The 23,699-nt window shown below is 35.7% G+C and overlaps 1 protein-coding gene across 39 annotated transcripts in view; it reads left to right on the top strand.

Annotated features, from left to right (window-relative positions):
• RIMS2 (regulating synaptic membrane exocytosis 2) overlaps positions 1-23,699 on the top strand; it is a 448,889-nt gene that overhangs the window by 269,821 nt on the left and 155,369 nt on the right. For all 39 annotated transcript variants that reach the window (XM_050971294.1, XM_050971305.1, XM_050971301.1 and 36 more), the window contains 3 exons: positions 5,992-6,060; positions 16,409-16,565; positions 21,148-21,264. In XM_050971294.1, coding sequence (XP_050827251.1) covers positions 5,992-6,060; positions 16,409-16,565; positions 21,148-21,264 — 343 coding nt within the window. The remainder of the gene's footprint in view (positions 1-5,991; positions 6,061-16,408; positions 16,566-21,147; positions 21,265-23,699) is intronic.

The raw sequence follows: 23,699 nt of genomic DNA on the forward strand, positions 1-23,699 counted from the left end.
CTCTTTTATCTTTCTCATCTATCCTATTCTAACCATTTTCAAAGACCTGTAGGAACTTGATAGAATTTGATATTTAAACTCCTCTGTCAGTGTAGATGTGGTTGGTTGAAAGCCTCTAAACCCCACTATTATGTGCAGGATGATAAAGTGACAGACTGACATGGAGACAGCAGGACTGCATGAGAAATTAGCTCACACTAAGGACCCTTGGGCACAGGCTGGATGAATATCAGAGAGCAAATTCTTAAAACAGTTGTTATGAGACTCTTTTGGGGGTGCTTATATGTCAGCTCTGAACACAGAAGAAATACAGGCTATGCTAAGTGACTTTAAGTGGTTGTGAAGGCTCTCTGTGAGCTCCAGGGAAGCAACTGCAAGCATGCTTCACTACCCTTGCTTGCCCCAGGGAGTCCACAAAACCTTGTAAAAGCTTCCTTCATTGTAAGGGACAGGATTGGGAGCCTGGTCTGCTTTCTGTTTCCTTTTCTTTTTTTTTTTTTTTTTTTCTCCACAAGAAAAGCACAGAATTCCTGAGCCATAAATTTGGCACTTTCTTCTGTATTTAGGCTGACTCACACTAATTCATTTCTCCTTCTATCCCCTATGCTAGTCCATTTTGATAACTGTGTTGGATGGTCATATGCACTTTAGGAGAGCTTTGAACCTCCTGTGTTAATCTTCTCCTGAGGTCTATCAAAAATGTCTCTGGGGATACATGAAGCACAGAAGGGATTTTGTTTTCTTTCCTCTGTATATTAATAAGAGAGTGAAGAAAAGCTGTGTGCCAACTTCAGTTGTCATGTGGAAGGCGGAAGATTTTTTGGAACCCTCCACAGATTTTGGTTGCTTTGTAAGAAAATATTTTTGTTTGCATATAATTTCATTCATCTGGGAGAGTTCCAATTATTTAGAATGTTATGGATGGAAATGTGATTCTGGTGAAATAGAATAGAATATTCCAGTTGGCAGGGACCTACCACAATCATCTAGTCAAGAGCCCAATCATGCAGTGCTGACTAAAAGCTAAAGCAAGTTATTAAATACATTGTCCAAATGCTTTTTAGACATGGACAGGTTTGGGAAAACCAAAGAATATTCTGTAGACATTTTTTCAATTGTCCCCATAATTTTTTTTTTCAGAGTTGTTAAAGCTTTCCATGGCCACCAACATTGCATCCCATGAAAAGTTTACAAAAAACCCCTATTTCATTAATGAAATTGAATGAAACAACTCATTTTTTTCTTTATATTACTTCATCCCTGAAGATGAAAAATGGAAATGTTTTTATACTAAGAAATTACTGTATTATAAATTCATTTTACGTGTAATAGAAAGTAAAATTGAAAATACAAAAAAATTAAATAGAAAGTGCTTGCTGAATTGAAATTGAAAATAATGCTCCTAGTGATTTTTAGGTGACAGGGTTTTTCCCTAACCCTGCAAGTGCTGTGAACTTCCAGTTCTGCTGTGCACATGTTCTCACAGAGCTGTCGTGCTGGGTGAGGTGGTAGCCTGAGCAGCACTGCAGGGAAGGAGTAGGGAGGTGTGGAAGGGCAGGAGGATGCTGAACTTTGACAAGTTCTGATGGGGAGGTTTTCCAGTGTCCCCAATGTAAACTCTCCCCTGAAAGTTTTATTGATACACAAACTTGCTAAATGGAATATAAAAAAAATATTTTGATTTCCCTGGGGCTATGCTGCATTAAGGCATTTTTGAGGGTTAAAGTAGCATGGGATCTATTTTACCTTCCATCCCTAACTGTAATAATTGTTAATCTGGGTGGAAGGGATTTGAAAGTCTGTATTTACCATCTATTACTGCCCAGTTATCAGACAAAAGGTGAATAATACCTCCAATAAAGTTTTATAAATCAACTACATACTAGTGGAATGGCATCAAAGAAAAAGTTAACTACAGCAAACCACTGGCACCAATCCATTCATTTAATGTAGACAGTATCCTGGAATAGAAGATTTTTACTGAATTCTGAATTTATGTAAGAATGGATTTAAACTCCTTGCTCTTGATTTTTGGACCATATTTTATAATGTATATGTTAAAGAGTTTAAGATATTAACTAAATACTAAATAACAGTTTTTTTTCACGATATTAATTTGCAATAATTTTTGAGAGGCTTCAGTGTCCCATTTCACAGATAAGATATCAATTATTCTTTCTCTTTTTTGTAATCAGTGGTCCAAATTATTTAATGAAGTAGTACTTTGAAAAGACATGGCTAAAGTGGGACACATGCCTAAATCTTCACATTTACATTGTCAATAGGTTAAAAAGAAAAGTACCATCTAAAATTGATATGTAGCAGATGAAATCACTCTTGCAAAAATTCCAAGAACTATTAAACTAATCTGCTAGCAATTATACTGACATTTCAAATACTTGCTTTAATAAAAGATTTTGACCTGTGCACTTTCTAGTTTGTTCCATTTCTGAAATTAATGGAAGATGTTTGAAATATGTATAATATGAATCCTGTGCAGAAATTATGCATTCCAGGCAGTAGTTCTTGACATTACACATTTAATTGACATAGCATTGCTTTCCTTCCCCCTTCCTGAAAAAATTGATTGCCAAAGATAAAACCAAGTCATTAATTCTGCTTTAAATTTCTTCTGACTTCTTTACTATCGTTTAAATTTACATTTGTGAGGAACTGAAAAATATTACTTAAACGTGATTATTTTTTCAATTGGCTTAAGTCTGTTAGTTGTTAGAGCTGGCTTGTCGCAGCTTCAGGAGAGAGAGTGGATGATCTGAGCTAAACAAGCTTCATATCTCATCTTGCAGTTCAAGTTTTGATATTTCAGGATGTCAGGTGTTACAAGGGACTCTCCTCTTTTCAGTGGCAAAGACAGTTTAAGAAATCACTGAAATCTTCCTTTGCTTTCTTTCTTTATTCTTCTTCATTTACATTTATTCTTCTTCTACTCCCATCTTTTGGGCAGGTCTCAGTCCTGGCCCATTCACTTTTTCTTGCACTGGCTCTTCCCTGAAGCTCGGATCTCTAGATCCTGGAAGATGCTGTGGAGCTGAGGTATTAGGGGATTCTGGAACAGGTGGATGTGTCTTGAGAAGACAGAGAGAGAGAGAGAACCTTGTCTTTTATACCTGTGCTCTGTTGAAGCTTAATCTCTCTTTTCTGCCAGATGTATCCTGTGACTACAACAATATATAATTTTAGCTACACAGCTGGGAAGTGTAGAGCCCACTGTGACAACAGCTGACTATTTTCATCCTCAAAGATGCAAATATCTCCTCCTGAATACAGAATATGATATTCTAAAAATATGTTAAAGCAGATGTACTTAGCTGTAAATATAAACATAAATAAAAAGCAACCTCAGTTGTAATTAATTAGATTCATTCATAAGAATGAATTAGTTGATGAGTAAATGACATCTATTCAAATCATAGTTGATTCAGCCTTTTTACATCTTTCATGATGAAAACCTTTCCAAGCAGCCACGTGATGTGCATCAGCAAACCCAATTGCCCTCATCTTCCCATTCCACAATCTCCTCTCTGACAGGGCCTTAGTAACATTATTGGCATCTCTGCACAGCAGCCACAAGCCCACTGCAAGATCAGTGTCAGGCTACCAAAAGACAGAATCCCACTGCTTTGCACTCCCTCTGGGGCCTTTTGCCTTTCAGGTCCCAGCCAAAGCCCAGCCAGCTAGTAGGGCTCTCTTGCTTAGTGCTTGGCCACAAATATTGTCCTCTTTTAATGGACCTGGATTTGAATCAGTGGCTAAGAAGAATGGAGACTAATCCATCTTGCTCACTGGCAGGTGTATCACTACACCATTAGAAGCTTCTCCTGAAAATGGCAACAGGGACAGCATCACAGGTGGAATGGATCCTTTCTTTGGGGAAAAAGAGAGACTGAGCCTTTGTAATACTCTAATTAAGAAAATAATCAGAGGAGATCAGAACCATTTCCTTCATTTCTGCCCTCATCTTGTAGGGTTTTTTTTTTTTTTTTTTGAGTGCTAATTGTCATCACTTGCTTGTAATTTTTTTTGTTTTAGAGAAAGACTTTTTATTTCTTGAATTCAAATATATTTGTCCCCTACCCATTGTAGCATGGCTATTTCTAAAATTTTGTAATAAATTGTGCTACCATATAAGAATTGCATGACTTTTCCTGAGCTAATTTTAATTTCCTATTTGTGAGGAAAGCATCAACCTCTAGTGTAATTAAATAAAGACAATTAAAATTTCCTTATGGAAATTGCATTAAGTATTGGCCAGCTAAATTGTTTTCTAAGAATTAGCACATATCACACTTACACCATTTTTTAGTTGAATAAGTTTTAAACTGAGAAATTTTTATCCTCAAAGAAATAGTCTGTAGTCCAGATTACAAATTCATGCACCCACATCTTAATTGCTGCAGTGACTTCTGACTTCTCATAAAAGGCACAGAAGAAATAGAAAATGTACAAACAAATGCAGCAGGAACAATGAGAAATTTGGAAAGGTTTGCATGTGTAAAGGAACCAAAGAATGATATTTCAGCTCAAAAAAAAGTGCAAACCAGAGAGATAACTGTAGCAGAACACAGAATGCTGATTCATGTTTCTCAGAATACAAAATCTTGGAGGGCATTGTCTGAAATGTTATAATAGAAACAAAATATGGGGAAGTTGATTTTGCAGAATGCATACTCCAACCGCAGAATTCACTGACGTAGAATATTACAGAGGCCAAGATAAAACTGTGACCAAAAAATGAAATTATATGAATTTGTGGAGAATAAGTTGATTACTTATTGTAAAGAGGATGGCTTAGGAGAAGTCTCAGATCTTGTAAGCACACTCTTTCTGCTAAAGAAAGACCTTCCACTATCCTCTAGTGAGTAGGATGTTCAGCAGTCTGAAATGACAGCAGTTCTTACAATTCAAATAATTTCTAAAGTTTCTTTAAATTGAAAACTCTATTTTTGTCAAAACCACTCTAAGTACATGTCCTCCCCATTTTTTGCTGGAAAGGAGGGTAGACATCCTTCTGTGCCAGTCGCTCAGACAGAGCATCAAGACTGCTTTGTCCTGGGCTTCTTCAGGTCAACTCCAAGTTTTTTACTGATATTTTTGTGTCTACATTTTTCAGAAAAATTGTCCCGAGGCAGGAAAAAAATCTTGCATGTGATTGGAGGTGTGGTGACAATTAAAGTTTCTGCCTTCTGATAACCCATTTTTAGATGGTCAGAAACTTAAAATAGACACACCATCTTGCTGAAAAACAGGGATTTTTTTTTTCACATTTAAAAGAAGTAAATGAATAATTATGAATCACATGCCAGTGTTTAACCCTGATATCAGCTGTCAAATACTGTTTAAAAATGCCACAGAAGACTGAAGTAAATTTAGGCTGAACAAAACCCGACTTTTTTATTTTCCTGTGTGACCTACCTTTGGGTTCTCATTGTGGAAGTGGAATCTGCTTTTGCCAAGTAGGCTCTAGATATTTTGGCAGGTATACATTTAAAAGTTTGTTTGTGTTCCATGGCACACTATATGTGTGAAGCTCTCTTTTTTCCTGATAATGCTTATTAAGAACTTGAAAAAAGTACTACATGCATTTAATATTATTCCTATTAATAATCTTTCTGTTATTCAGAGACTTTGAAAAGGGATGGTGCCTTGTATATAACAGTGTGATGCCAGTTTCTGTAAAAAGTGAATACAAATATCTGTGTATATGGAATTAATATAAACTATATAAAAATATTTCATAAAAGCAATGTTGTGGAGATGTATTTCAACATTTCATTTTATATTACTTTTAAGGTTTAGCTGAAATAATTGGTGCAATCATATATATTCAACAATTATAAGTAATTACCTTTATATGCTGATGTTAATGCTTCATGGTATAGTATGAAATCCATACATTAATTTATGTATTATTGACAGAGGATAGTTTTAACTTACAGGAAGGAAGATGATACATGTCTTTTCTTTTTCCAGGATCCAAAAGAATCAGTGACAGTGAAGTCTCTGATTATGACTGTGATGATGGAATTGGTGTTGTTTCAGGTACTAATGTTTAAATTTACTTCTCCAAGTTCAGTAGAAATATTTCTTATTTATAATTTGTTATGAATTTTGCAATGCTTTTCTGATGAAAAACAAGTGAAACTTAAGTATATATTTTTCTAAGTGACACAAAATGAATATTATGCATCATGCATATCTAATCTCAAAAATTACTAATGGGGGAAAAAAAGTCAGTGTGTGAATGTCCTTATTGCTTTTATATAACAATACAAATAGCATAAAGATAGTGTTTTTAATAAAAGCCCAGAAGTGTTCAGTTAATTCTTTTGACAGACACATATTGATATACCCTGTAAAATTTCATGATGGAATAACAACAATGCCAAAGGTTTGAAGCATGAATGTTTAAGGCAGGACAGGAGACAGCAGATAATCTGTTTCACTAAGTATTGGAATGGAGCCCATTGAAGATAAAAGCTATGTCAAAGAGTATGCCTCCCCTTCTAAGAGAAAAGATAATACCAGATAGAAAATAATCATTGCTGAAAACAATAAAATCATAACCATAGACTTTTGATGACTAAAACAGAGAATATATTTAAGAATCATGTACATTTTTAGGTTGGATCAAGTCCAACTGCTAGAATTGCAAAGTCCACTACTAAACCTTGGCCCTGAGTCCCCCAGCCACATGTCTGTTAAATACCTGCAGGAGTGGCCACTCCACTCCTTCCCTGGGCAGCCTGTTCCATTGCTGGACAACTCTTTCAGGAAGATTTTTCCCAGTATCCAGTCCAAAGGAGTCAGCTGTGTCACCTGTAACCTGTACTGAGGGCTGCTGCTATCATCACAGAGTGGGGTTTTCCTCTCAGTGCATGTTCTGTTACCCTGCTGCTGTTGGGAGGTTTTTAACACACAGAGCTTTCTGTGCTAGACAGTTTCAGGTTCTCTTGGCTGAGGTCCAGCTCCAGTGTTAGACTGTGGGGTTTGGGAAAGGCTGAGCTGTATAATCTGTCTGCTCTCCACAGCAGCTGTGGGAGCGTGATCCGCTCAGGTCAGTCAAAGCCACCCATCAGCACATGGGCTGCAGGACCTCCTGCTGAGGCTAAGGAAGGGAAGACAGGACAGGGGAATGAATGAGAGGAGTACAGCTCACCTTGGACTAAGAGGGAATAAAAAGAGCTGAGGTAGGCAATCCTTAATATTGCAAGATGGTGTGAAGCCAAGTATTGATCAATCAAGACATTAAGTAAACTATTTAATTATATGAGTTGGCCTGGTCCTGTTTTAAAATCTGTTACCAGTCTGAGCTCAGATGTATTTCTGTTTTGTCTACATAGTCATGCTTTTATTTCCAGCTTTTTCATGGTTAGCTTATAGACTGTGCCTAATTCTTGACCCTGGTATGTTACTATTCCATACTATGGGTCTTGCACTTGCTAAGATAAGGAGAAAATTATTTTTTTTAAAATAATAAACAGCTTGTAAGTTTTATGAAAAAGTCCTTTCTATAAACTGATAAAATTTTACAGACTTTATGATATAAATAGGGCAAGTCATATTTGTTTAGGTTCCAGGAGTTATACCAGATAAAAGAAAGAACACTAGGCTGCAAAACCACTAAAGTTTCTGTGTTCCTTAAAACATTTATCTTCAAACAGTAACAGGCTAATTTTTCAGATTATTACCTTAATTAGAAAACTATTAGCGAAAATTTACAGCATTTTTATATTCCCCCTCCCTGTTTGCTTTATTACAGTCAGAACACAGGAAGGATAGACAGCCAGAGTGGTGTGAAGTACTGGAACCAAAGAGGCAGCCATCCTCAGAAGCCCTTTGTTCCTATTTACTGTGCTCTCACTCTTTGATGAGCTTTCTGTCTGTAATTAGCAGTCTCTAAGGCATTCAAATTGCCTGCCCTCCCAAAAATAAGGGCTTTCATATTACCGTGTGTCAGTTAAATTAAAAATGTATCCATCTAATTTAGGAGCTTACAAATAAAGGTAGGAAATAACTGGATTTAATGGATATATTTAATGGATGGAGTATAGCATAATTTTGAAAAGTGAAAATTTTTTCCTGTCTGGAAAGAGGTACCAAGTTTTGCAGATTTTTTTACCAGGTGCTTGAACATCAGCAGGATTCTTATGAAACATCTAGATTTAAAACACTGATTCAATAAACTTATCTTTTGACAACTTGTAAAATTGTGGTCTCAACAGTTCAATGAATGAGCCTACTTCCCTTACCTGAGTTTCTGACATACCTTTAGTTTTTTAGGATATTTAAGCTATTGAATTTTCCTGAACAATTCTACACCTTAGTTGCATTTTAACTCAGCCTGGCTGTGTGGGTAGGAAAATTTGTTGGATTTTAGGTTTTGAAATATTAGTTTAGTACCTTACTTTTTTGTGCTGCTTCCTCTATGTTTGTAAGTCTTCTTGTTTAGTCTTGTCCTTACCATCCACTCTCCTTATCATTCCCTCAATCTTTTAAAGTTCCTTTATTCATTTGTAGACTCATCACAATCTTGTTTAAATATATGCACTGTTTGCATGAAACCATTTGTCTCTCCTTGTTTTCTTTCTTTCTCACTTACCCCAGTTCTTTAATTTTGTATTTTCAGGTTTTATTTAACATGACACTTTGCTCTTCTTCTGTCTGCTGTATAAATAGTGCTTTACATGAAGTAAGCTTGCCAACATCTTTCGAGTACTCTCAGTGATCCTTTCCATAAAATCAATTCCTTGTATCACACCTGTGAACTAAATTCCAGAAACCATTAAGAAGAATAAAATTTAACTCTTTGCTCCTCTTCAATTTATTTCTATTCATAATGGTCCTTTAAAGTTCCCTTCCAATTCAAATTATTCTGTGATTTTATGACCTCTTGGAGAAATTATTTACCAAATCTGTCACTTCTTGTGGCTTGGATCTTAGCCTAATTAGACAAATGTAATAAACTTCAGTCTGTTGCTTCTGTCAACAGGAAAGGCCTTTAAAAAATATTCATAAACAGATTGAAAAATTTCAGTGTCTTTTTTTCTGGCTACACATGTATTCTCCAACAGCAATTGTCACAAAGAGTTATAGCATATTACATATTTAAAAAGCAAATTTTTACTAGGTTCTAAAATAGCTCTCTTCAAATATAATGTACATTCATCTTGGAAAACACTAGAATAGAGTCTCTATTAATATTTCATTTTTGCTAGCATTAATCTTACCATAGCATAGTGGAATGAGCAGCCTTCTGGTAATGTCTCTAGAATGGTTACACATAGCTCTCAAACAATTTAAAGCATTTATTTTGCTGTCCTTAACAATAAACCTTGCCCCTCAAAGTTGTCTGTCATCAGCAGTTCTGTGTAGTACACCTGCCCTTTAGAATGCTCATATGTCATTTTTGATAAAAGCTATACAGTATTTTTATATTGATTTTTTTGTAATGCCAGAAAGGTTTACAAAACATCCTTTATATTATAACAATAAATACAACTCAGTGAAAGGCAGGTTGGTTTTTTGGTGTTTTTTTTTTCTTTCTAGTGTCCAAAGTTCAGCATGCATTGCAGTTAACAAATTCAAGGAATATGGACTGTGATTTCTAAATAGTTTTCTTCCCAGATTCTTTCTAATGTATGTTGAACCTAGGGAATACAAGCAGCCTACTGAGTCTGACTTTATGAACAGAGACATGTATTGTCAAGACCATTTAATCACAAAATTCTCACCTATTGTTTTTGTAACACTAAAATATTAAGTAAGATAATAATGTTTAAAATTCACTTCTACCCCAAAATCTCATCTGCATTACAACAGATTATGTATTATGAAACACTTGCAATCTGAGATATGTTTGAACAGAAACGACAAAGGAATCATGGAAGAATGTAAGGCAGTGAATTCTGCATAGACTGCATTACAAGTCTCTTTAGGGAAGAGCTTTTCTGAGTAAAAGAATGCAGTCTCCAGCTTTGAGAAGAAAAATATTTATAGTGATAAGTTTTTATCATTATGCAGACGACAGCTGGATGTTTCAGGAGGAAATAAGAATATTTATTCAGATAGCTGAGTCCATGTAAATTAGGAAGAAATAGTAACCATCAGTAGAGAAGTTATTACTGAACATTCCAAAATATTTCTGTGTTTGAAGAAGAATGAAAAGAAATTATCCATTTTTGGTTTTCACCTCTCAACACACCTGAGGAATCCTTTGTTCAAAAGAATATTTTCACTGTCATGTTGCAGCCTTTGCTGCAGAGGAAATGTCTTTTTCTCTGTTTGCTGATAACATGGGCTGAATTTTTATGCCTGAATCCTGTGGATGATTGCTTCTCAAAGGAGATGCAGAAAACACACTTTGGTTACAGATTAAAATCAACTAGATTTACCACTGCCTATAGAAAGATATCTTAGAGCATTAGCACATAGAGTGGATTACTTCTATCCCTACTGAAATACAGATTTCATTGTATTACCAGATTACCAGCTAGCCCTAAATGGGAGCCTGTAGTGACCCAAAAGCCCAGCACCTTCAGATGTAAACACTGACAAGGTTTTTATTTGATTGTATGTTGATACCAAGTGCCCTGCTCTCTCTTTCTGGGCTCTCTCTTGATTTAAAAATGTTAGTCTGTGTATCACAAAAATCCCACTTCCAAACTGAAATTCAAGCCATGTTAAATAGTCCCTATGCTGACTGCCTAGATCAATGGATCTTTAACCATTTTCCTTTCTATCAAAAAAAAAAAAAAATTATGTATTATTTACAACTTTTTGCCTAATGTTCTTTACACATTATTATAATTCTTCAAGCTTTTCTTCCATTTTTAGTTTTCTTTCTTAATTTGTACTTTCCATTTTACATGTGTATTCTCCTTTTTAAATTTTGAATGTAATACTTTATTATTTTAAAAAAAGAGAAATTCTTCAGTATCATTTCCTCAGCTGACAAATCATCTTTCTCTTCAAACATCCAAATTCTCTCAATGCTTTTCTTTAAACTAGTCAAAACTAGTCAAAACTATTTTTAAATATAAGCTATATCACTTCACTTTGAAAATAAAGATGTAACTTGATTCAAGTTTTATTTTCAAATAATTACTAATTATCAGCAGCACTCTCTTTGAGGAAAGTTTAGGAAATATGAGCTTGGTGTGTTAGTTTATATTTCACCAGTCCTGTATCTGTGGAGTGACAAAGGCATTAACAGGCAATGAAAATTGCAATGAAGTTGCATTCCTGTCAGGGATGCTCTTAGTGGATACCTCTCATTTAAGGGGGTCACTCATTGGGGTGAGTTACAATTGTGGTAATTTAGAAGAGCACTTCTAAAAAGGAAATGTAGCAAGAAATACTGATAAATTCCAATCCAGTGTGAAGAGGAGGCCAATTTGGGGGACTTGCTGGACAGATGCAAATACACAAGGATGAGTGCAAGGATGAGTGCTTAACTAAAGAAACATCTTTATACTACCTGTGGTGGTTTGGGTTTTTCCCCCCCAAGCTTTGCATGTCATGCTGGGTGTAGGAAGAGCACTGAAAACTCAGCAAGCTCTAGTTATTGAGTGGGAATGATTTTCCAAAGGAAAAGAATTGTCTCAAGTGTAACGGGCCCATAAATATGATTCATGCTGTAGAGGTAGAGCTAAATATACCTGTGAGGAACAGAGTTGCTGTGCAGCAAGTAACCAGTTGTTCCTATTGTAATGTTTACTGATTCCTTTGACTGTACATTCATCCTTCCCATGTTTGCAGAATAATATTTAATACAAAAAAAATCCCAAAAGCAATCCATAATGTATCTTCAACTTATAAAGTATTCAGATATCATAATAATTCAATAATTATTATAATAATTCAATTTATTTGATCAGTGACTGTCAGCAATTTTTTTAGAGGACATCTAAAATCTTCATTTAGATGTGCAAATCACCCCAGAAGCTGAGCACATTTGTATGAAAGAACTGAACTGTCTCTAAAGTGCCCATGTGTGAAATGTTGGTATGTTAAGCATTTCTGGTGATTTGATTATATAATTGTTTTTAATTAGTGCTTGTTCAAAGTCCAACTGCTGCAAGTATTAAAAAGTTAAATATCTGATAGCTTGATGCCTCAATCAAATACAGATGTTAAAGTGGAGAAAACACCACTTAACATCAGTGTCAGAAACAAGTCAATTACGTTGCCTATGATGAGCAGCCATTCTAGTACTGCCTTTCTAGAACAATTTTCATGCTAAGAGTTTCTTTCAAGTAAATCAAGCAGCAAGGCATCTAAATTAAAATCTTCATTAGTACACTTCAGTTAATTCTTTTTAGGCATCTTTTAGGGCTGTTGATGTGAACTTAATATTTGGATTAAAGTTTGTGATTTCCTGCAATTTTGACAGATTCATAATTTATTAACAATTCAATCATCAGTATTTACTGAACATGTTCCCTGCATAGCATAATATTAGCACAATGCAGCTATACTCTGTGGATTAATATTTTAAGTCAAATATATTAATAGTCTCTCTTAAATCAGATAATTCTAAAACTTCAGGTCTGAAGAAGCTGCATTTAGAGTGCTTTGTAAAATCCCTCTTTTCATATGTGTCAATTTTTAATGCAACCTTCCCATGACAGAAGAAGGTGGTGGCATTGCAGTTATCTTTGTCATGTGTCTGTCTTTTAGATGTCTGCAGCTCACAGTTGTTTACCACTGATTATGTCTACACTGATTATCAGGTTCTGTGTTCTCTCTATGTTGATTTAAGAGGCTTGCCATAGTTATAGAGCCTTTGATTCTATGCTAATGACTCAATATTTATAGCTGCAACCAGTATAATGTTTATCCTATTTTTACTATTGCTATAAATATCTGCTTTGCTCAATAGCAACTCATTGGTCAAGCTGCCCTTAGGACCTGTCTTTTCTGTCTATCATTTCTTTTCACAAGAAAATGTTTTCTACTTAACTTCTCTAACCTTGTTCCAGGATGTGCAATAATTTTTGAAATTGGAAGTTAAATTACACCTACAGTATAGGCAGTTAAATCAGAGCTACATTAGATCTACAAAACTGAAGGATAACTTTGAAATTACCTCATTAACCCATGTTGGTGGGTTGTCTTAATTAAACAGTTGCTTTTCAATGTGTGGCCTGTTAGAGAAAGAGTTTGTAAATATAACTATTTTTTTTTATAAATGTATAAATGGATTATAAATGTCAGGGTTTTGGCAACAATATTATTAGACAACGTTAATCTATTTATTTGATCACTGCTAAACACCTCTAGTTTTCTTCCAAAAATGTAGCAAAAATTTATCAAAATTTAACAAAATTGACAGGAATGCTGATTGTTTCTGCCTTTGTTACTGTTATAATGAAGCAGTACCAGTGTTAGTTACAAGGAAGCACTGCATGACTACCTCAAAATTAATGTAAAGCATACATCTGATCAGGATTAGACTTGACAATTAATTACAAAGTCATATATTTTGATTTATTGCCACAATACTGCTCATTTGGTCAACTGCAATAACAAATTAGAGCTGGAAGAGGCTTTTTGTTCCAAAGTAATTAATTTGTTACTGTGTGCAGATTTAATAAGTTCAATAATTTTGATTTACTTGTTCTCACTTCTAGGAATTTTTTAGACTTTTTTAGAATTTTAAAGGAGGTTTTTGTTTTTGTTCTGTTAATTGATTACCTTGCCCTTCATTATGATTATTCACCTAGAAAATCTTACAATATTGCTAATTCCCCTCATACTTTGTCTGTATATAACAAATATTATATAAATTGCTGGTTTTTTTCAAAGGATTTGCCTATTTCTTCACATTACTACTCTACAGTATTTTCCATCTCCAAATGCAACAAATTCTCCTTGTGTATACAGAATACAAAGAACTATCTCTGTATTTTCTGTCAATAGATATGCATTTTTAGGATAATAAGACAATATTTCTCTCTGTTCTTGTACTGTAAATACTGGTTTTTTTTAATTTCAGTATCTAGAAGTTTATAATAACTTGCTGTTCATTTACGTGTAGTGGATTGACCCTGGCTAGGTGCAAAGTGGCTGCCAAAACTGCTCCATCACTGCCCTCATGAGCTGGAAATGGGAGAGGAAATATAAGAGAAGACTTGTGGGTGGAGATAAGGATAGGAAGAGATCACTCCCCATTATGGTCTTGGGCAAAACAGACAATTCAGAGAAATTATTTTATGGCCAATAAAATCAGAGTAGGATAATGAGAATATAACCCCCTGAAATTTTAAAGCTTGCCCCCATCTCTTCTTTCTCTCTGGTCTCAACTTCACCCCTGGTTCTCTGCCTCCTCCCTCTCAGCTGCACAGGGAGATGGGAATGGGGGTTGCAGTCACTTCATTACACGTTGTCTCTTCTGCTCCTTCCTCCTCAGGGGAGAACTCTTCGGTCTGTCCCTCTGCTCCAGAGGGAGGTCCCTCTCATGGGACACAGTCCTTCATGAAGCTCTCCAATGTCAGTTTATCCCATGGGCTGCAGTTCTTCACAAACTGCTCCAGCATGAGTCCCTCCCATAGGGTGCAGCCCCTCAAACTGCTCCAGGCTGGGTCACAAGTCCTGCCAGCAAACCTGCTCCAGGGGGGCTTCTCTCTCCACAGGTCCACAGGTCCTGCCAGGAGTCTGCTGCAGGATGGGCTCTCCACTGCTGTTACTTTAGCTCTTTTACTTCTGGATAGAGAATTGCAGATTTGCAGAGTATATTGATTTCCAGGCTGACTTGCAAAAATATTATTTATCTCCTACATTTTAGCACTGAGTGAATAACACCCTGTTTAAAACACAGATAAAATTTCCCCTGTCTTGCCTTTGGTGATCTCAGAATTATGTTGCACTGGCCCCTATATGTTTTAACAGAGCTTAGAAAAATAAATTTACTTCATATGTGGGATAAAAGTCTGTATTTCATTACTGACTCTTAGCTGAGGACACACATAACAAGATTTGACAGTGGTGTAGTGAGGAGAGACTATGTCATTCTCAGCATCATTATATTGGTGGAATGTAATGGTGATGTGCTTTCCCCCCCCCTTTATGTACACACAAAGAAGTTTACACCTAAATATAGAAGGAAGAAGTTATTTATGAATTAGGATTGTTTGTATATATCCTTGGTTGTAAGGCTATATAGTAAATATGAGTACTCAGTTGAAAGTATTGAACATACTTGGAAACATAAAGTGGAACGAATTAATAAGGTTTTGTTTAGGTCCTAATGAACATTTTCCAGGAAGAAAAATAAGAAAATCATGAGCAGAAGATTATTCTACTCTTGGAAGATTCTCATGGGAAAAGTATAACAGTTGCATGAGCCAGAATTTTTCCGGTGCTGGGTGGATCTCTCTAAGTATTCTTTTCTTGGTTACTGTCTTTGGAAAAAAGAAATGAGTTATATCAGTTGTCATAGCCACCAGGAACTCGCTGAAGAACAATTCCTGCTAAGCATTATAATCAGGTTAACAATTGAAAATCTTCAATTTCTTATAATTATGTTTTAATTTCATCATCACAAAATTTGGGAAACTAATTTGAAATTGCTGTATATCTAGCATCTTTTTTTTCCACAGAGAGTATTGCACCATGGGACAGTGAATTCAACTTTTTCAATTATATGAAGACCATCACTTTTACCACATCCATCTTTTAAAAAAGATTTTTATTAAAAGCCCATGTTAAATGTCCAAGTGGTAGCCTTTTAGACCAGTGTAACTTGGAGGCTTTTGCTTAGACAATTTATGCCTTCTGTTAGGCTTGTTCAAGATTAGGTCAGGGTGCTTGCTATTTGTGAAGGAAATGTGTTTTTTAATACAGAACTGTGAGTGAAATATGATGTCATTGAGTCATTGCTACCTTGATTATTTCTGGAATACAAATCTTTCTTGAACACAATCTCATTATTTAACTCCATAGTAGCTTCCTATCCCAAATTTGTAAACTAAATTTTGGATTGATTTTTAATTATGGACATTTTTATTTGAAAAACATTATGCACAACATTTGCAATATAATTTTAATTAAAAATGTAATAATTAGCTTTTTTATTTTAAGGAACAAACGGTTTAATTTGTTTTATTTTTAATACATCGTATTAACCAGAAATGGTAAGTCCCAAGTTTGGTGCATGGTAATAGTAATTTCTATACTTCTGAAGTATAACTATAGGAATTGTAATTGTACTTAAAGCATAACAACAGGAGTCAACTTTACGTATGTATGTTTTATTATAAAACCCAGGAACACACGATAACATTCTTGATCAAATCCCACCTTTTACTGAGAAACTCATTACTACAGACATGGCAGGAAGCTGAAAAATGCAACTTCAGATTCACTGAATATTTGCATTTCTTTTTAGATTACCGACATAACGGGAGAGATCTTCAAAGTTCAACCCTGTCAGTGCCAGAGCAAGTAATGTCATCTAATCATTGTTCTCGATCAGGGTCCCCTCACCGCGGAGATAGTATAGGACGGACTAGATCGTGGTCTCCCAGTGTCCCTCCCCCACAAAGGTAAACTCTTGTTCAACTATGCAGTTAAATAAATTAAACTGGTATTGATCTTGTACCAGCACTGGAAATCATCTCCAGACTTTTAAAATGACAATGAATTGGTTAGATCTTACAAAATTACGTAAAGCCAATAATGGGGGGTTTTTTACATTATAGTGATGTGCCTGATTTATATATAATTCTATGTTATTTATGGTTTATTATTACTATATTACTTATTTTTATTATATTATTACATAATTGTATCCTACTTCTGCATATTTATGTCTAGTTTTTCACCAAAATTCAGTACAGTTTATACCAAGGAAAGAAAAATATCTCTCCACATTTTCATTTCCTGGAGCTATTTACAGATGCCATGTTTTATAGTATGTGATAATTAGATATTTCCTTAGCATTCATATGACAGTGGATGTTTTCCACCCTTTTATTTCTGTAGAATTAAGATTCTGGGGAGCCTCCCTTGCTGCCCAGAGCAGCTTCCTTTCTACTATTTCTTTTTCTTTCTACTATTTCCTTTCTACTATTTTTCTACTAAATCATCAAGAATAAACTGACAGACATGCAATTTTATAGTGAAAGATATCAACTCCTGATCTTGGGAGATCTCTGATAAGTATTTATCTTGAGAAAATTAGACCAGGAAATCTCTTCCAAGAGCTAGTACTTTTGGATAACATGTAATAATTGATTTAATACTCTGCAGGATAAGCTTTCTAAAGAGAAAGGAAGCAGAAGGATAGATATAAATGGGAATGATACCTGTTTTCCAGCCCTTTTATTGCTATGTATGGGTAGGTTTCCAGATGATGTAATTCAGTTGAAATGAAAGTGGAAGTTTTCTCTTTTGCGCATAATGGTCACAATTCCCATTTGACACTGAAGATCTGTTATCCAATATTTCCTGGCAGGTCCATGTTTGTCTCCTTTTCTTTCAGACATCCTGATTCTCTTGTGTTCTGCTTTCCTTTCTGTTGTCTTTGTTCTTTTCGTTAAAATTCTCTTGACTTCATAATATCTTACCTCTGTTTTTACTTACCATTTCCTCTAATGGATGTAGCCTATATGATATCCTTTTGCATTAGTGAGATATTTGGATTTCAGATTATCCCCCATCATTTCATACAGCAAAGAGGCAGAAACTGTGTGTTTCTATTTGAAATCTAAACCCATCTAAAACCAAGCCAGCCTGACTTGAAATGAGACACAAGTGGTAGACACAAAGGGGCCTATTCTGATTTTTAATATACTGATTTTAGCCTAAGTAATTGCCTATGCTAAATCTCCAGATGTTATTTGTCTTGGATATAGACATAAATGCGAGCGAAATCACTTTGTGTGTGTGTTTGTGTTTTTATTTTTTTTCTGTCTGTATGCATGCTGTGTGCATTTTTGGCAGAACTTTTACCCAAGGTGGTGACTAACACTTCTTTAGCACCACTGAAAAATCTACTTTTCATTTTCTTGTAGTCTTGGATTTCTTTACGTGTTCAAAATCTCTTGCTTTTTAACTTTCCTAAAACTAATTTTTTTAATATAGTTTTGAATTCATTGCAGCTGTTCCCTACAGTGTCAGAATCAAATGCATTATTTCAGTAATATTTCCCTGACCAAACACCAAACAAGTTCTTTGAGGACTTGTTGAACTCAGAAAATTGGGTTATGAGAATTTGAGGATTTGCAGAAGAAAAGTATAAGCTATGGGTTACAGAAATATCTTTGAAAATGCGGGTCTACTCAGGAAATCTCTAAGAATTATCAGTCACATTTTGCACCCTGTTCAGGTGAATTTGTTGTATATGTGTTGATGCCCTAACTGCAGTGAGCATTCTGCATGCCCAGAGATTTCCCATTGCTGACACCTCTGCAGGCAGGAGGTTTTGGGCCATAGAAGTTGCTGTTATTTCTTAGAAACCATTTTGCAGTCCTCAATCCTACTTCGTTTTTTAATAAACTCCACCAAAGGCCCACTGCATTGTAGCTGACAAGATCTTGTTACTGCTCCTTCTACTCTTTACTAGCCAGAATAAACCCAGTATTTGGATTCATGAATGCCAGAGTGGAAAATACTTTATGACAAATGAGGCAGAGCTGAAGGCAAACATTTATGTATAATGCAACATCTTTATAGCACTTATATGCAGAAATAGATAATGTCATGGCAGCAGCAGTGAAGGATACATGTAGAAGTGCCATGGTTTGAGCCTGGGACAATGCCAGTGCTCTTATGAAAATGCTTTTTCCTTGGTGTCTGCTGTGAGATGTGATCAGAAATAGAGCAAAGAAGACTCTAGCTTAGGAATAAAAGGGAAAACAGAACTCAGGATGAAAACTTTCTAAAAACATTTTTCTTCTCCTTACTAAATTTCTAATACATTCACTTTTCAGATCACTCACTCTCAGTCTAGCACTACTCTTCAGATAATTCATTCTCAGTTCATCAAGGAGAAAGGAGTCTCTCTTGTACTATAATCCTCCCAAGAATACACAGTTGAAACTTGTGTTTCTATGCCACACGTGGCACCGCCCGGAGATTATTTTGCCATCGTGACATCTTCTTTCTATGCCTAGTGTTCTCACCATCTTGTATGGACCAGAGCTGCTTCTAGGGTTTTCTTTTTTAAAGGGTGCTTTGCCCAGTTCTAAAAAGAACACAGTCTCACACTTTTGGGACACCTGTCTCCCCCAAATTTCACCCCCTGGGGCTGAGGGGTCTTGAGAACAGAGATCTTCTTCTTTTTCTTTCTTGAAGACAGAGGGCACTACTACTACTCTCTCCACCCGTCGTCTCTGTTCACGCACTCTTTCACATCACATCACTGCACTCTCTTGGCTCTGAGCCATTGCCTCCCCCCTAAATGCAGTCTCTGTGTCACAGGAAAAAAATGGTTCTGTCCATGGCTATACAAGTCAAAGGCCACTCCATCACCTCCTCCCACCTAAGATTCTTTTCAGCTTCTTTTGTGGCCCATTTCTTCTTATCTCATTTCTATCTCTCTTCTCATTGAACTCTAGGAGGAATCAGCATTTACAAGGTTTCTATCATCTAAGAAAAGGGTTAAAAGTCTCAGGCTCTGCCTGTCCAGAACTCCCACGGCCGGCCGGGCACCTCACCACAACCCCCCCTCTCCTTCACACAGGCCATGCTATCAAATTTCAAGGTGGCACAGGCACAGACCCCAGCTCTCTCCGTCTCTCTCACCTGGCCAGGAGGGCTGCTCGAAGCTTCTCAGTGCTCCTTCACCCTTTCATCCTGCAGGGGCCTTCACCTCCCTTCTCTGTCCCAGGCCCGGCCTACCTCAGTCCGGCCTCGTGGCTTCCCCTTCCCCGGCCAGCTCAGAGCCGAGCAGGGCAGGTCTGATCTCTCCTTCATGGACAGAACCCAAAAGAACTTGCCCCTGGGAGTTCTCAGCTTTTAACCCCCCTGTGTTCTCAGAGGTGTATCTATGTCCTCACTGGCCATACCAAGTGCCAATATTTAAATCTGAGTACCTATTGGTTTGACCACAGCATCCTAAAAAACTCACTTCTCAAATCACGACAACAAGTTAACACTAGTCAGCAAGTGGTAAATGATAAAGGGCAAATATGACAGGTACCAAAAGGGCAGACAAACTGACAGGAAAGGAAAGGGGAACTGAGCGATACAAAGCCAAAAAAATAAAGGAAACTGAGGCTCACACTAGAGTAGATTGCAGTAAAGGATAGGAGACAAAAGAATTTATTGGTCTTTAACGTGTGGGGAGGGAAGCATCCAATTTGTTATTTTCAAATCAATACAAAACAATTATGTTTTCAATATCCAATAATTAGTACAGTTTACCATTGTCTCCTATTTTCCCGTTCTTGTGGATTTGTTTTACAGAGCACAAATAGTCAAGTGTTTGTCAGTAGGTATTGATAGATAAACTGAGCAAAGCAATCCAGAGGCAAAGCTTTGGTCTCAGTTAGTACAGGTGATTGATGCTCTTTAACCAAGCCTGTACTATGGGTACCACTTGGAGCTAATTAAATGGTTATTGGTTTTTTCAGATTTTCTGCTAGTGAGATTACAGAGTAATTTTTCCAGGACAAAACAAGCAGCTATTTTTAAATTCAGATGACCATGTTTTCAGCAGGCTGTACTCTGCTGTAACAGCCACAAGTCCCCATTGTGTCTTACTACAGTTTACATCTTTATAGAAAAGCCAAAATCAAGAACTTATGAAAAATTATTTACAGTGTATATTTCCATCAGAAATGAATTTTTGCTTGAAGTCTGGAAAGACTAATGAAATGTTGAGCAGGATAAACATTTTCAATGAAGGAAATAAAAAAGCTTTTCACTTAAATCTAGAAGAAACACACTGGAACAAAAAAAGGGAGCTCTATCCCTTTCATGGACTTGGCACCATTTTCTGAATTAGAAATTTTTATTTTTACTTTAGGATTTAAGATGATTTTACTTTAAATACATAGAAAAGTCTGGTCAGCTAACAGATCTTGTTACCAGCATGATTGCTGATAATTGTTTGTACAAAGCAGTGAGAGGATGTCATCCAGGCACTCTGAAAACTCAGACTCTGATGTCTTTTATCCTCAGTCGGAATGTGGATCAGGGACTGCGAGGGACTCGCTCCACCCCTGCGCACTACAACACCCTGAACCGGATGGACAGACACCGAGCTGTAGATGACCACTACTCCCCAGACAGAGAGAGGTAAGCACCTGGCTGGAATTAGGAACAGCTGTAGCCTACAGGCATCAATGTGAGTAACTTCAGCATGGTAGCTTGCTAAAATAAATTACATACCTAATCCCAGAGATTAGCATTTCTCCTTTATCCACTGGTCGCATGACACACATCACAAAATCTCAGTGCACATAAGGCTGACAAAACTGTCCAGTGAGTGTGTGTGCCAGGAGGGAATCTGAAAAAATCCGTGAGAAAATATATAATATAATAGCTGAATAGTTTAGTTGACCTTTTTAATAAAAGTATTTTTGTTTTGTGTGTTATACAGTGAATTCTTTAAGTACCAAATATTTTTTAAAAATCCAATAAACTAGATTGTTTTTGCTGCTGAATATAAAAATAAAATAAAAATAGATAATTTCAGCTCAGTGTTAATGTAATGCTCCCTTTGGATACAGTGCAGTTCATATATGTAAGAAAAGTACATTCTAGTACTGTGTTCTGGCTTTGTCTATGCTCAACTTTCTGAGACACTTGGTAAAAAAAGAAAAGAAAAAATGATTAGGACAGCATGTATGAAATCAGAGTCTTTGTGTTTAGAAGCACATCTGACTATGAATAATGTTTTGCCTGATGGACCTTCTCAAACAGTCAGCAGAGTTTTAGTAACCTCTATGAATTTTAATGATGTAAAAAAGAATTGCAGCAATAATTGAACAATGTAGTTAATTTAGCTGAATTAATTGTGGCAATGACTTTGTTACATTAAAAAAATTATTGGTCTTTTCCACCTCATTGTCTTCAGGTAGAAAATCAAAACAGAAAGCATTTACTATTTTTAATTTTAAAAATATTTCACCTGTTTTGCACCAAGTTGAAATTCCTGCACTATGTAATGAGAGGTGTAATTCTAGCTTTTGTCTTATTTTATAATTGCATATACCAAGGAGTAATGCAGATATATTCTGTAATCTTGAGCAATATAGGATTAGCATTTGCAGTTAATGTTTTTACAGATAGCTATCACAGGTTATTCTTTAAGTGACATCAAAACACCTCTTTGGGGTTTCTAACAGTAATACAAAGAATCTGAGAAATCAGTGGCTATTTGTAAGCAATATTGAACAGAAAAGATCAATATTTCTTAAGAGACCATATTTCCTAAGTAATGTGATCATCAATGATAGGATGGAATGCAAGGCAATACTTTTCAAAATAATATAATATTTTAATTTCAGAAGATAAAAATAATAATTAATTTTTCCCAAAGACACATTACAAAAAAAAGTATCAAAAGGAATTAAACCCCAAATTTAGTCAAAGTGATTTGTAATTTAATTTGGTGAATAAAAAAGTCAAATGGGCAAAAATAAAGCTAATGAAAAACAGTGAAGTGTTTATCATCTAGCATAGGAACTGTATTCATCCCAAGTATGGTAGATCATAAACCAACCTTTTTTTGCATGAAACTATTTAATATTTCTGTTTAAATTATGGGAAAAAACCTATTCACTTGATTCATTAGAATATGATTTTCATATAGAAGGCAATAACTTGAAGATTCTGAGCTTTTTTCTTAAAAGATGATTACAGAATGCTTTTGGGATACAATGTTATGTTGATTTTTAGACCGGTCATCCTTGAAACAGAATCTAAACTCATCCCTAGAGCCTGGGCATGCCTTATGGAATGCTCTGCATTTGCTCACTGTGCAAGTTCATTTGCTGCCTCCCAGATAAATACAGAGCTGTGAAAGGTTGCCTGAAGTTTGGTACCACAATGTTTTTCCATCCCTTCAGTCAAATAATCCCTCCTGGACTGACTTGATTTAGAGAGAAATAACTGAGTTTTTTAGAACATGTCAGAAAAACAATGTCAGAAGGTTGTTGGAGATGAGATTATGGAATTTTCACCACCATTCTAGATTAATAGGTATTTGCTTGAGAGGGGTGCTCTGAATCTCTGTACATGGTTTCATATGTTGTCTGTGTTTTCCAAAACACACAGAGACATTCCCCTCTTTGCACATGGGGAGTGGTTGACTGTGCAAGCAAATTATTGACTACTTATGCCTCTATTGCAACATGCAGTCTCTGAACAGGAAAGTACTATTTCCAAATATTTATATATTTTTTATGTTCCTTGTTAATTTGACAGTGATTTTACTCATGGGAAAATTATTAGGTTTCAAATTTTTTTAATGAGTATTTGGAAAAATTATTAGATTTCCAATTTTTTTAATTATTATTTATGATACTGTCTCTGTTATACAATAAAAACCCAATGGAATCACTAAAGTAGCTCTTTAGTGGTATTGCTCCTGAAAACTTCTAGACCTGCAGGCAGTTGAGGGAAGTTGAACTGCATTTTCTCATAGGTTTTTAATCTCTCTACATGTCATCCACATTTGGCTCTGAAAACAAATCACATATTTCCTTCCCACAGCTCTGATGGCTTCT

Source organism: Serinus canaria, chromosome 2 (genome assembly GCF_022539315.1).
Source record: "Serinus canaria isolate serCan28SL12 chromosome 2, serCan2020, whole genome shotgun sequence".
NCBI lineage: Eukaryota > Metazoa > Chordata > Aves > Passeriformes > Fringillidae > Serinus > Serinus canaria.